At 43.8% G+C, this 15,134-nt stretch overlaps 1 protein-coding gene across 1 annotated transcript in view; it reads right to left on the bottom strand.

Annotated features, from left to right (window-relative positions):
• Nucleotides 1-3,556, bottom strand: part of DGKK (diacylglycerol kinase kappa) — a 175,701-nt gene extending 172,145 nt beyond the window's left edge. Inside the window, exon 1 of the mRNA XM_070365432.1 lies at nucleotides 2,925-3,556. Coding sequence (XP_070221533.1) covers nucleotides 2,925-3,440 — 516 coding nt within the window. The 5' untranslated portion in view covers nucleotides 3,441-3,556. The remainder of the gene's footprint in view (nucleotides 1-2,924) is intronic.
• Between the last annotated feature and the right edge of the window lie 11,578 nt (nucleotides 3,557-15,134).

The following is a 15,134-nucleotide window of genomic DNA, read 5'->3' on the forward strand; positions in this document are numbered from 1 at the left end:
TTTCATAGCTGATCAAACCCAATGAATAAAAATACATATGGTCTTTTTTCAACCACAGCTGAAGGAAAGGAAGCAAATATGGTTCACATGTAGGACCCCCCCCCCCCCGCCCCACCCAAGAGAGTTATAACATTGTTAAAGAACCAATTCACACATCTTTACTTATACTTGCTGCCACCAGGTGGGAGACCATGGCTCATTTCCTGGAAGTTAAACCATTTCAGAAAGGAAGGAAATAAATTTGGTTCACAGTCTGTTATTCTGGTAGCTATTTGGAAAGAAAATACTAGCCCTCTTTTCTCTGTCTCTACCCTTATGCTTGTCATAGATTTGCAACCAGCAGGTTCTGAAACCCCCAAAGAGAGCAGACTACACACTAGAAGACCTTTTTTTTAGTGCAGTACTGGTCAGCAAAGTTATCTGGGAGAAATTTGCAGTCACATTCAAAGCCTTAGTTTCACTCATTTTGTCCTTTGATTTATCAGGCTAGTTTCATGCTACTGGTACTGACTGTGCCTTACCATGTAGGACTTCATTGTATGATGAGAGCTATATATTGTTTTGATCTCTAAGATTCTGTGTGTGTGTACATATATGTGTGTGTGTGTGTGTATATGTCATTCCCCAAGCTTGCCTCAAGAAGGCAGTGTCTGAGAACAATGCAACAAAACCCTAGATAAGATGGCAGCCCGTTTGCCTTGAATGTTAAGATGCAAGTCAGCTGGTTATGGATGCTATTTGCCTGAGGAGAATGCAGCCGAGAATGGTCCTATCACTGAAGATCAGGTATTCTCATCTGCACCAGGGAACAATTGCATAGCAACACCTAGACTGTTGGAGAAGTGTTTGCTCCTGGCAGTTTTAGCATTATCCAGATTTTTGCATCCTTCAAAACCCTCTAGGGTTCGTGTATATGACCCTTTTCACAGATGGGAAGAAACTCACTCTACAAGATAAGTGACTGAACAAAAGACCAGCTCTACTTGGCAAAATCAAACTGGAGGGAGGTGGTCATGGTCACCTGCTGAGACGGCCAAGTACCTGTGGGTCAGCTGGCTAGCATGCCTGAATGGACACTGTGTGGAGGAAGCTAACACAAGCTAACACCTACCTTGATACTCCTTATCTGTCTGGCAATAGAAATTTTCTTGTCAAGCTGGTGAGAGATGCTTTCCCTCTGTCACAGGGCTCATCCCTGGAGCTCCCGGCCTCCAGTCAGTCTTTCAGAGGCCAAAGAGGCCATACATTCACTGACCATCCTGGTAATTAAGCCTTCAGGTGTCAGTTTCTCAGTCCTGCTGTTGGAATCTCAAGAAGGCCACAAGTCAGGTCAGCCTTATTGTTCTTATCAGCTTTATGCAAACTCTCCCAAAAAGACAAGAGCAAGCACCTGGTTAGGGTGACTTCCCAGGCCCAGCTGCCCTAGAGATCACTGCAGGGAAGGGCTGCAGGAGGAAATGGTGGGGCGTGGAGATCCACTCTCTGTGAAAGCGGGATTGTTGGATTTTTTTTTTTAATCTTAATCTCCTGCAGTTCTGTTTTCTTTCTTTTGAAACCTGTGCACTTTTTTCCCCTGTGAAACTTTTCCCTTCATTGTTCCTCTTTTTCGCAAATTCAAGCCTCCCTATTCGTAACTCAGGAAGCAACCAGCGCTTCCATTTCCATTTTAAGATGACAGCCTCTGTCTCCCATTCCCCTACATTCTACAAGTGTGCGGTCCAGAGTGACAGGATTCTGAGCCTTGTCCCTATGCCCTGCTAAGCAGCAGGTTGGTGTGGTGTGTTGTTTCTGTGTTTTGTATTGTTTTTCTTTGGGGCTAAGCTCAATGAAGGTGTATGTATACATTATTATGATTTTCACAATCTTGTGGAACGAAGTTTAGGAAAACGAAGAGTAGGGGGAGCACAAAGAAAGCATGAGAGACAGACTCCTGAAGATCAGACGCCGTTTTTGGGGTTTCAAGGTCCAAAGAAAGACCGAAAACCTTCTTTCTTCCCCCTCCCCCCTTAGCGGGAGGATCCCGGTGAAGTGCAACATTTACAAAGGCGTCTCTGAAGACTGGAAGAGAGGAGGGTTCCCATTCACACGCTCTCAAATATCAACTCCTATTTTCCTGTCCTTAAACCAGGACTCCTGTACCATTTCAACTGGCACCAGTGCGGGATGCCAGTCGCCCGCTTGTGACGCGGCCCATCACTGTAACACTGTGTTTGCACCTACCTGACGGGAAATCCTGCAAACAGATGGAATGGTGGCTTCGACGCACGCATGCTCTCCCAGTCCTCTCGGGCGAACCCTGCCCTTCCCCTGCAGTGCGCGTGGGCGCCGCCCAACCCCTAATCCCCACCCGAATCGACTACCAGCGCCCAGCGGGCAACAGAGACTCCGGGCCCTTCCCTGGAGCGCTGCCAGTTGCGCCCGAGCTGAGGACTCCCTCTCCAGTGGCAGGGAGGGGGTCAAGCAAACGACTGCGGCTCCACAGCTTGGGCCTCTGCGGCAGTGACCGCGGCTAATAGGTGTATCCCACTGCCCCCACTCAATCCCATCCCTGGGTACCGTGGACCGGCCGCTAACACCTCTCTAGGTCTCTTTCGCTCCCTGGGTCATCTTCCTCTTCTTTTTCAAGATATAGGCGCTCACCGCACTGTCACTTCTCATAGGAAACACTGCTCTGACTCCCAACCGGTGCTATCACCCCCGTTTCTAGACCCCTAACAGCCCACTCTCACTTCCACATGTTGCTTCCCGCCTCCCAACCGCTTCCTTCTTCCCTGGGCTCCCACATCCCCGCATCTTTCCGAGCATCTTTGCTAGTCCGTGGCAACCAAATGGGATGCTAAGGGTGCCCAGAGTCCCGAAAGCAGAATAGCCATACGGCCTCGCCTGGCTACGAGCCCTCCCGCCCCAGGGGGTCTTTTTCTTACCTTTATACTGGACAGTGGCACTGGCACTGGTGTTCGCGGCGTTGGCGAGGTCCTTAGACCCTTCTCTGGAGCGACCACCGGACACTGCAATAAATGTGGTGCTGGGCTCTGCTCCAGACGGGACACTTGAGCCGGCTCAGGGCAGGACTCTGTGGCTGGTTCTCTGGCTGGTACTGGGGCCGGCTCGGGGGCCGGTTCTACGGCTGGTACTGGGATCGGCTCAGGGTCTGGATCTGGGGCTGGTTCTCTATCTGGTTCTAGGATCGGTTCTGTGTCGAGTTCTGAGGCTGGTTCTGGGGTCGCCTCCGGACCAGGTTCTGGAGCAAGCTCTGGACAGAACTGCGGTGCCGGTTCCGGCGAAGGCGCGCGGAGCAGCCGAGGAGCCCGCGCCGGTGGCGACGGCAGGAGCAGCGGCTGCGGCGGCGGCCACGGCGGCGGCGGCTCTGGAGATTCCGCGGGCTGCTCTCCATCCTGAGGCGGGGCAGTGCCCTGGGCCGCCGCAGCTCCGCGGTCCATGGCCGCACACCGCCTCAGGTCCGGGCAGCGGGCGCCCTTGAATTCGGAGAGCTAAAGTACCCTCGGGCGCCCCGCCCACCCCAGTTCAACAACCCCTTTCAAGGTGCCAAACTTTCCCCCGCCCCGCTCCATGGCTGGCTCTGCTCTGAGGTCTAACCGGGGGATGCTCGGCGTCTCCCAGTGCTGGAACACGCCCCTCGGTGAGCGCACACCTCTTCGTAAGCAGCCACGGGCCGGATGGGCGGGAAGCGGAGGGGCTTGAGAACGCGGACTGGACAGAGCGCTTGATGACCTCCTAGCGACGCGCGGGAGGGGAGGGGGAAGACACAAAGGGGAGGGGGAGTGGGGAGGCGTTGAGAGGGGGGTGTTGGAGCCCCGCTGTGTTTAACCCTTTAGTGACGCAAATGCGAAAAAAATAAAAAATAAAAAGCTAAAAGCGAACTTGAGGGTCTTTGCAATCCCCCTTACCACCCAGCTGTGAGCTGCTGCTCAGGTCGGCTTCCATCCTGTGACTGCTCTCTCACCTCAGCAGCAGGTGAACCTAGCCTCGGACCAACCTCTTGCCCCCCATCTCCAAGCCTCTGTGGGCAAGTAATCCTTTTTTTCTAACCAGGGAAAAGAAATTAGGTGGCACGGGGTTGGGGGTGTGTGTATCTCTCTCTGTGTCTGTGTATGTGTTCAGTCTTTGGGGTTGAAGTAAAATGGGTGTGTGTGTGGTCAATCTTTTGCATTGAAGTAAAATTTGTCCCCTGTCTCAGTTTTTGCATTTCTGACCTTTGCCAGATCCAAGAGGTTTGCCGTAGGGTACAGGGTTTGAGAGTGCTTCGGGAAACGTGTGTTATGAAACTGGGCGACAGCCCTGGCTTTCCGCAGCCCGCGGATGTAGCCCAAGAACCAGACAAGAGTGCCCGGGTAGCGGCGGCTCGGTTGTGCTCTCCTGAGCTGAGGCTGCCCGGGTATCCGCAGCGATCCGCCGGGCGTCTGTCTGGCTCGCCTTTACGGTAGGAGACTGCCTTTTGCTTTTAGCTGGACTTGTCAGGTTTCAGGAGGACTTTTTACTGAACTTGTTAATGTGTGTGTGTGCATCTTGGGCTGAGGAAATTCACTGCAACACTCACACCTTTTTCACCTCCTGATACCTCCGAAGCATACTCTTGCAAAAAAGAGCGGCCGGTGCCTGCCGCATCACCCTTCCCACCGCATCTGGAGACTTTAGAAGCTCTCTCGATTGTTAGTCATGTACATGTTCACGTACATACAAACTATCACCTCAGTCAGAGCTAGACTTTAGATGCTAATATACTGAAAAATTGCAATTAAAAATTGAGATGACAGCTCGTTAAGTCACTGCTCTGTGGGAGTGGGGGAAGGAGCACCTATAAACCTAATTTGAAATATGACAATTGAATTAATCTCTGACACACATAATGCTGCTGTTGTGGATGGCAGCCCTTCTTTTGCAGCCCCTCCTTTCCCCGTTTCCTCCCAGACCATATCCTCCACTAATCCCTCTTCTTTTGCTAACTGACAGTGACCCACCCGGAATTTTCTAGAATCTGCAACATTTTTCTGTTTCCCACACCACATCCCAGCACTAAATATTAATAATATTTGCTTTATTATTATTATTAACACCTCAGAAGACAGTCTCCCCTATCCCCGTCCAAAGACCAGAATCTCTGATGAGAGCTGCATTTCCCAGATCCTCACTGCAGCATCCCAGCCTCAACCCACTCTTCTGGAGAAGGGTTACACTGCTTGACAGCTACTAAGCTACTACAGGGACCATCTCTAACCTCTGGGGCTGGAGAAGTCCAGGGGAGGTGAACCTTTTCTATCAAGTTCTTCACTGATGGCAGAACTCCTTCCAGTAAATCCACACAGACGGTTCATCCTCTTCATCCTCCTTGGGGTTTTCTTCCTCTTTCCTATCCCTTACTCAAGCAGCCAAGCTGCTTTTACCCCTAAGGGTTCAGGACTGAACATACAGATGCCAGACCTGACCAGCCAGTAAGCCTATGCTTGGAGCTCACTTCTTGGGCTTTTAGGCTTTGGTGAAATCTCTAACCTTAGAAAGGGCCATTATCTCACATTTAAATCTTATTTTCACTAGGCCCTGGCATATTAGAAGAGCTGAAGGCAGAGGAGTCATTGAGTAGAATGACCTCTTGGGTTAGAGAGTGATGGGGTGCAGTTTGGCATAGACCAGGTGTCATCAAGCAGGGCACCACCAGAGGAAAACTTGGAGCTATTGCTTTATATATGTTAATTGATACGCTTGTCTATTCTTCTATATTTAATCACAAGGAGTCCAAAATGTATGATGTAAAGTCTCTCTGCAAGGTTAGTTTGAGGGTGAATGTTAAAATAGTTGTTTGTGGGTGACTTTTGCTCCATTAGGGTGTGTTACTAGAGATATATTGGCTAGATTGTATTATGATTAATTTAATAGAAAGTTCTCAGCACATCAGAAGCTGCCTTATTGCCTTATGTGTCAGCAGTGTTTTGTTTTGCTTTTTATTCCCTCATCAGCTCAGTGTTGAATGCAGTGCTTTGCATGGGACCACGGTTTGCAGCGGAGTGGGGCGGGGGAGAGAAGGGGAGGGTGGTTAGAATGGATTGATTGGTGCTTGAGTTAGGGAGACACTTTTGCTGTATCTTATCTATACCTTCCTCTCCCCCATAGTCTACTGGTCTCCTAGAGAGAAAGTTTTACTTGGATGCTTGTGTATTTTCTTTAAAACGTAACCCAGTGCTGAGGCCATAGTAAGGATTCAGAAAATGTCTGCTAAATGGATGTGCAGCTTACCGGTTAGGATGTCTTTCTCCTCTGAATTGCTTCTAAAAAGTATTTGATATTCCAGATGATTGATGATCTCCTAAGAGGCTCTTTTCTAATTCAACAATACTGACAAAAGGGCCAAGAGCTACATAAGAGTAAGAATGATGACCATCTCCACAGAGGCTTGAGTGGACATGATTCTGTGTGTCCCAGGGCAGACATGGTCCCTCAGCTGGGACTTTTTGGCATGTTATATATGTTACCCAATTGGGCAGGATGAAGGATTTATCAGTATGGTGGGCTCATACCTTTGGGTATGCAATATGCTACCTCACCCCCACCCCTAGCATTTATCCCACTTCCACACAAAATAAAGTAAATCCAAGTCAAAACAGAGTTCCTTGATTCCAGGCTTGTTAGAAATTCTGGAGAGGCAAAGTAGAGAAAACCCAAGAAATGTGGCCAAATTAAAGCTCTTATTACTCCTTTTTTTCATTTTCTTTTCACTATTGAGTGAGAGTGTGACACTGCTGAGCTAAGTGGAAGCCCCTTTTTCCCTTGACCCATAGCTTCAATTTTCCTAAACCTTCCCTTTTAGAGCAATTTGGGGATGAAATAGGTGCCTTTACTGAGTCTTAGCTGCCAATCTCCCCCACTTCTGCCACCTTGGCAATGTGAAAAGCCAAAATAACAACCTTTAGAATACTCTACTAAATAAAATAAAGAGATGGGATGAAGAACAGTGTTTACTGAGGAAGGTAGAGGATTCAGACAATTAATTTCAATGGGATTAACATGCAAACCCATTATCTTTCACTTGCTCTAGTCCCATAGGATTTAATTGATCCAAGATTGGGGGTTTAAGAGTTAATATCTTGTATTCATATAGAGCCTTTGCTTTCTAAAGTACATTCACATGTATTATCTCACTTGAGCCTCACAGCAAATGTGTGAGGAAAAGCAAGTCTGGACTTCCATTCCACATCCCTCTAACCTTTTACAGATGAGAAAACACAAGTCCATTGAGATTAAATGATATGTCTTAGGTCACAGAGATAATTAGTGGTGGAACAGACATTTAGAACTTGTGTCACTTAACTCCCAGAGTGTAGTGCTGAGTTGGGGTTTGTGAGACAGGGGCTGCATGAATCCTCTCCATCACAAAGCAGGAACCCTGCTTTAATGCCCTTCTATTTCTTGAGCCTGTAAGAGGAGCAGTGATTCTTACATTTTTACCTTTAGGTTTCTCAACTCTCACTCTTTCTCTCGATGGTAGTTAATGATCTGTAGCCAACCTCACTATAGGAGGCCCCTGCTTAGAGGAATCTTTTTGAATATGTATGTAATATAATAATTCACCCAGTGTGTACTTGTTTTATTGGTTCTGTTTTTTATTTTCTTGAGTGAAGCATTCCACAGTTAAGATTTAACTGGCATTTACTGCCAGTCCGAGGTATATACAGCCCTTTTAGCCGCGATGGGGAAGGAGAAGATGGAGCAGAAATATTAGAACTTGGTGATTGAAACAGGACAAATACAGGTGAAAAGAAATCCAAGCACAGATGTCAGTTTATGATTATGACTTCACACTTTGTGCACATGGGGTGTAGCAGTGGAACAAAGTGTGACAGTGTGGAAAGGAAACTGCAAAGGGAGTCAGGAACTCTGGCTTCAGATTAAGTTGCTACCGCGAAACTTACAGCATGACCTTATACAAATCATTTACTATCTTTGGGCCTAAAGTTTTCTCATCTGAAAAAAGGGGGTGAAGGGATAAAGTTGAACTTGATCAGCTAGCTTTAAAGTCTGTTCTAGCACAAAATATCACTAATCCTGTAAATGAATCAGAGAAAGCTTCTTGGAAGAGAGCATACTTGAAGTGGATCTTGAATGATGCAGTTAATATGAATCAATAAGAAGGAAGCTGAAGGGAGAGGAGCAGGGATTGAAACCTGGTGGTAATATGTCATTGGTTGAGGTAGGGGGACCCTACCAAGGACTGATGAAAGATGAATTTAGAGCAGAGTAAGTGTAAGTGGTAGGAAGAAGGCAGGTTGTAAAAGACACTGAATGCCAGACTGAAGGATTTGAAAATTTTATTGTAAAGGTAATTGGGAGTCAATGAATATTGTTTGAGTAGGGGTGACATGGCAAAATGATAAAACTAACTAGTGAGAAAAATTATCCTTGACAGTGCATTTAGTTTTGGAAGCATGTACAAAATCTACTTTGCTCCCTTTGAGTTGGTATCCAGTTAATTTCAGGTCACTTGTGAAATTACGATTCTTTATTTTTGTTGCAGCCTCTAGTTTTGTGTATTTACTGCCAAGGCTTCTGGCCCAACCTGCTTAACCACTTGCCTATACATTTGGATTCAGTCCATAATGGGGTCATTTGACTTCAGTGGGCTCAACATCATAATGGAGTTCCTAATTTGAAATTCTAACCAATAAGGAATGACCAACAGACTAGAGGAGATGAGAGAAAAGTCTTAAGGAGGCAGGAGTGGGATGGTTGTGGACCTGAAAGCAGTTTAAGAGATTGAGGACAATCTGAAGGAGGATAAGAAAAGTGGATTTTTGTAGTATCTTTGACTTACTATGGCTTTAACATGGGGAAAAGCTGATGAGGAACAGCCATCCAGTCAAGAACTGCCAAGGATCTAAACTGAGCTAGGAGTAATAAGAGAAAACAGATTGCTCTAATGCCATAGAGAAAGCAGTAGTGTGACAGATCACAGGTGTGTGGGAGGGTAGGATGAGGGAAAGCAAAGAGCTGATAGCATTCCTGAGGTAATGGTGTTTAGAATGACTAGAAAAGACTCTGTCTTAGAACCCTCATGGTATGACGTCAATAATGGAGGCAAGCAGACAACTGCATTAGTCATTCTCTGTATTTGAGTGTGCATGTTTGTGTCTTTATCCAAAAATGAAAAAAATAGAGATTGTTTTAGTAAGGATTATCCGTGCACGTAATTACTTTATTATCCCACCACTCTCCACAAGCACTTCTTTCTGGCACCAACCTGGTGGGGAGGAATGATGGAAGAGTGAGAAACAGGTAGGGAAAGGAGATTAAGAAAAAGAGAGGCTGGGGAGATCCCTTACAGTCCAGTGGTTAGGACACAGCGCTTTCACTGCCATGGCCCCGGATTCAATCCTTGTTCGTGAAACTAAAAAACGTGTTAGTTGTTCAGTCGTGTGCGACTCTTCATGACCCCATGGACTGTAGCCCACCAGTCTTCTCAGTCCATGGAATTCTCCAGGCAAGGGAACTAAGGTCTCACAAAAAAAAAAAAAAAAAAAAAAAAAGACATTGATAGGCAAAACTGCTGTGATGAAAAGAGTTGAGAAATAAGGGAGATTTCCTTTCTTCCAAAGAATTACCAACTGTGTTCTTAGGGGCCTCATTTTCTCTTCCCTGTAGTTCTCTTCCATTACTGAAAGTTAGCTGGAAATGCACCATTCATCAGCTCTGTGGGAAGAGGGAATTTCAGGAAGTCTTTACACAATTGAAGTGACTTGCAAGGACAAGGTGTCACATAACTCAGGTGTCTTAGATGGAGATTAACGCATTAAAAGTCATTTCCAGGACCTCTCCATCATCATTCACATTTTAGTTTTAAGTCCCTATCCTGTAGTTGTAACCTTTGGGGTCACTGCCATTTCAGGTAGTGGTTATTACCTTTAAGCACAGTCCACATGCCAGAATGAGGCTGAGTTTCTCTCTTTTTCCTATCTCAACTTCACAGGTCTCTGAAATAACAAGACCCTTTCACAACTGTGCGTCAGAGCCTTACCTTGGTCGTAGGGGCAAAATTGCAGTTCTCCTTTTCCATTATTTCTACCCAAGGGTTTTGGGGGGCTGCCAGGGACCCTGGCAGGCTACAGTCCATGGAGTTGCAAAGAGTTAGACACGACTGAGCACGGATGCACATTGTAAGATCTAAGAATGGCGTTAGGTTTCTTAAAAGTTAGGAACTAGAACACCATGAGGCAATGTCTTCAAAATTATTTAGGGATATCATGGGATGAGAGCAGTGCCACAAATCTACAGTGCAAACGGGCCATACTGGAGAAATTCAAAAGAATGTCTTCCGAAGTTGAAATTGATAGAAGAGTCAATGTTCTCAATGCTTTCAATCTTCACATATTTGGAGAATATTTAGTTAATTGGGGAACAGGTTACAGATGAAGTAATGTTGAGTATATAGAAAATTAAGAAATTGAATAAACAAGACAAATATCAATGTGCTAGGTAGGCACTTGTTTGAATGCTGAGAATTCAAAAGTAAATTTGACAGACACCATCTCTGCTTAAATAACATTTATTGGGTAGGGGCTTTATGCATTAAGCAAATGCACAAATAAAATGAATGCTGTAGAGATGATAAATGTAATGATGAAAACAAAACAGGATAACGCGATAAAAAGTGACTAGAGGGCTCCTTTGGTCAATATTTTTACTCATTTGCCTAATCCTATTACATATGCAAGGTAGTTTGGAATTACTTCACAAATACACATATGCAAGGTAGTTTGGAATTACTTCACAAATACACTATCAACAAACCTACTAAGTAAAGTTCAAAATTTTTTTCCTCCAACTTTTGATTTGGCAAGTTTTCAATTCTACAGAAAAGTTGCATGAATAAAATAGTGAACACATATATTCTTCATTAATATTCACCAGTTGTTAACATTTTGCCACAGTTACTTGATATATATAAACTATAAACTTTCTCTCTCCCTCTCTGCTTTAAATCATTTGGAAATTAATTGCAGACATCATGAACTCCACTCATAAGCATTTTAGCATATATCTCATGAGAACAAAAGCATTCTTGCATATATACTTACCATATTTAATATATATATGTTATATATAATATATATGTAATATATACCATATTTAATTTATATATGTACTTAACATATTTAATATATACATGGTAATATATAATTACCATATTTAGGAATTTTAACAATAACACTATTATCTATTATTTAAACACTATATATTAAAATTTCTCCAGTTGTCCCAATAATGCTCAGTATAGCTTTATAAAAACAGAAATAAAGAGTCAAATCATAAATTGCATGTAACTGTTCTTGTCTCTTTAGTCTCCTTTAATGTAGACTAGTCCCAGCTTTAATTTTTCTCTCATGACACTGACATTTTTGAAGAGCCCAGGTCAGCTGACTTTCAGACTGTTCCTCAATTGGAGTTTGTCTGATTGTGGAAGGCATCTCTAAAGGGGCAACTTTCAGCTGAATCCTGAATGAAAAGAAGGATTCAGCCATGCAAAGATCTGGCGACAGTGATTTCTGGCAGAGGGAATAGGGACCACAAAGGCGCTGAGTTGGAAACAAGCTTGTTGTGTTTGAAGAAGAGAAAGTAGACCAGAGGGGCTGGGGCCTAGATACTGGTGATGCGGGGAATGGTATGAGATAAAGTAAGATAGTTGAACTTGATCAGCTAGCTTTAAAGTCTGTTCTAGCACAAAATATCACTGATCCTGTGAATGAATCAGAGAAAGCTTCTTGGAAGAGAGCATACTTGAAGTAAGATAGTTAGACATGATTCAGAGCCCTATACATCATGGGAAAGAGTTAGAATTTTATTCTAATTGCAATAGTAAACTACTAAGAGTTTTAAACAATTTGGTGACATGATATGACTTGAATTTTCTTTTAAAAGTAGTTTTTATTTTCTAAAATTTTTACTTTATATGCAGTTTAAAGAGAGAAAATCATTTGTCACAGCTGTCAGTGTCCCCTGCTCCTATTATGTGCTGTGCTGTGCTGTGCTTACTCTTTGGGACTTCGTGGACTGCAGCCCGCCAGGCTCCTCTGTCCACAGGGATTCTCCAGGCAAGAATACTGGAGTGGGTTGCCATGCCCTCCTCCAGGAGATCTTTCCAACCCAGGTCTCCCACATTGAAGGCAGATTTTTACTGTCTGAGCGATCAGAGAAGCCCACTCCTGTTATCTACCTCCCAAAGGCAACTACTTTCAACCCCTTTAGTCAAATAGCATGCTTATAAAGCTAATGCATAATTTTCAGATTAAAGTATTCTATGGAAAAGGGGAGGTTAGCTCATCATCACCATCAGCCGTCATGTACACACAAACATAAACTTCCCATTTCACCAATTTCCTGGTATAATTATGTCATAATTTAATTACATCCATATTCAGTGTTTATGTTATTATTACTAGGGAAATTCTATTCACAGTAAAGTTATATAGCATGCTGTGATTACCTTTGCTTTCTTGCACATCTGTTTGTTTTTAATGGACCTGATAATTATCTTGTTTATTCAATTTCTTAATTTTCTATATACTCAACATTACTTCATCTGTAACCTGTTCCCCAATTAACTAAATATTCTCCAAATATGTGAAGATTGAAAGCATTGAGAACATTGACTCTTCTATCAATTTCAACTTCGGAAGACATTCTTTTGAATTTCTCCAGTATGGCCTGTTTGCACTGTAGATTTGTGGTACTGCTCTCATCCCATGATATCCCTAAATAATTTTGAAGACATTGCCTCATGGTGTTCTAGTTCCTAACTTTTAAGAAACCTAACGCCATTCTTAGATCTTACAATGTGCATCCGTGCTCAGTCGTGTCTAACTCTTTGCAACTCCATGGACTATAGCCTGCCAGGCTCCCTGTCCATGGGATTCTCCAGGCAAGAATACTGGAGTGGGTTGCCATTTCCTACTCCACGGGATCTTCCCGACCAAGGGATTGAACCCATGGATACTGCGGCTCTTGCATTGGCAGACAGATTCTTTATCATTGAGCTACCTGGGGTATCTTATAAGTGACCTTCAATTTTTTTCTTCTCTGGAAGTTGTTAGGTTTTTTGTTTTGCCTTTAATATGCAATATCACACTGAAATACCCTCAGTTCAGTTCAGTTCAGTCGTTCAGTCCTGTTCAACTCTTTGCGACCCCATGAATCCCAGCACACCAGGCCTCCCTGTCCATCACCAACTCCTGGAATTCACTCAGACTCACATGCATCGAGTCAGTGATGCCATCCAGCCATCTCATCCTCTGCTGTCCCCTTCTCCTCCTGCCCCCAATACCTCCCAGCATCAGAGTCTTTTCCAATGAGTCAACTCTTCACATCAGGTGGCCAAAGTACTGGAGTTTCAGCTTTAGCGTCATTCCTTCCAAAGAAATCCCAGGGCTGATCTTCAGAATGGACTGGTTGGATCTCCTTGCAGTCCAAGGGACTCTCAAGAGTCTTCTCCAACACCACAGTTGAAAAGCATCAATTCTTCGGCGCTCAGCTTTCTTCACAGTCCTAGTAGTGCTTATCTATTTTCTTCCATTGTGGTGGGCATTTTTTGGGCCCTTTAAATTTTAAAACTGTCCTTTAAATTATGATAAATTTTCTTTATTTATTTCATATTTTTTCTCTCCAATTTTTCTGACTTATTTTTTGGAAGTCATGTTATTCTTATATTGAGCTTCCTGCACTGATCTTGTAATTTGCTTATATTTTATTTTCTATCTCTTTTTATCTCTATGTCTGTTTTACTTCTGAAAGATTTCCTCAGTTTTATCTTCCAAACCTTCTGCAATACTGACACTGGCTACCCAGAGTTAGCACAGACTTCACTGGTTAGGTGCACAGTTTCCAATAAGATCACCCTCCTTTGATACACCAGCCAAAATTCAGGGGTCTCCATGTGACTCACATTTCTGACCAACTGATTACAAACTTAGGGGTTCCCAGTATCCCCTCAGATTTGGTAATTCCCTAGAACAACTCACATAACTCAGGAAAGTGCTATGCTTGCAATTATATTTTTATTATAAAGGATGCAAATCAGGACTAGTCAAATGAAGAGATTCATAGGATGAAGTCTGGGCGGGGGAGAGGGGAGTCCCCAAAATGAAGCTTCCATACCCTTCCTCCCATGAGTCCATGGGATCAGGATGCATTGCTTTCCTGGCATATTGATGTATTCAACCAATCAGGAAGCTCACCTGAGCTTTCCTGTCCAGAGTTTTTAGTGGTTTCATTATGTAGATATGTTTGGTTGAATTATGAACTCAATCTCCAGCTCTCCATTCCCTCCCCAGATATCAAGTTGGACTTATATAATTGGCTCAAAGCCCTGCCTCTCTAGTCACATGGTTGGTCATTCCAGCATGGCCGGCTCCCATCCTGAAACTATCTACAGTCATCCCATCAGTTACCTAATTAGCATAAATTTCGGCACAGTCCCAGAGGCCTACCATGAATAACAAAGACAATCTTATCACTCAAGAAATTCCAAGAGTTTAGAAGCTCCATCCCAGGATCCTGGGATAGAGACCAGACAGATTCCTTATTTTATGACAATTTCTAATAAGAAATTCAAAAGCAGGAATTTTTAAGACTAATTTGTTTTTTGAGTGTTCTCTCCCCCCGCCCTTATGTATCATCCTGTTCTTGGTTGGTGGAGGCATCAGCTTCTGGAATTTCTTTGAGGATAATATTTTTTTTCTCTCCCTATTTCTTTTAAGTTTTTGATTTATTTGTTGGTTTAGATCTCTACCTTGATATCAGAGACTTTTCTCAGATACCTCATCATCCTTAGCTTCCTGCTCATATTTATGAATAAGTTCCTAAAAATTGTGATTAGAAGATCAGGGTGCTTATTGAGACTTGTAGACTATCTCAGTACACAAATTTTCTATTGCTGTATAACAAATTACCACAAACTTTGTGGCTTAAAATGACACATTGATTATCTCACAGTTTCTATGCATCCAGAGGGGTAGAGCATAGCTGGGTCTTTTGTTCAAGGTCTCACAGGGTGAATCAAGGTGTGGGTCAAGATGCATTCTCATCTAAAAATTTGGGGAAGAATTTGCTTTCAGACTCATTCAGTTTTTTGGCAG

The sequence above is a fragment of the Bos mutus genome, chromosome X, assembly GCF_027580195.1.
Source record: "Bos mutus isolate GX-2022 chromosome X, NWIPB_WYAK_1.1, whole genome shotgun sequence".
Taxonomy (NCBI): Eukaryota; Metazoa; Chordata; class Mammalia; order Artiodactyla; family Bovidae; genus Bos; species Bos mutus.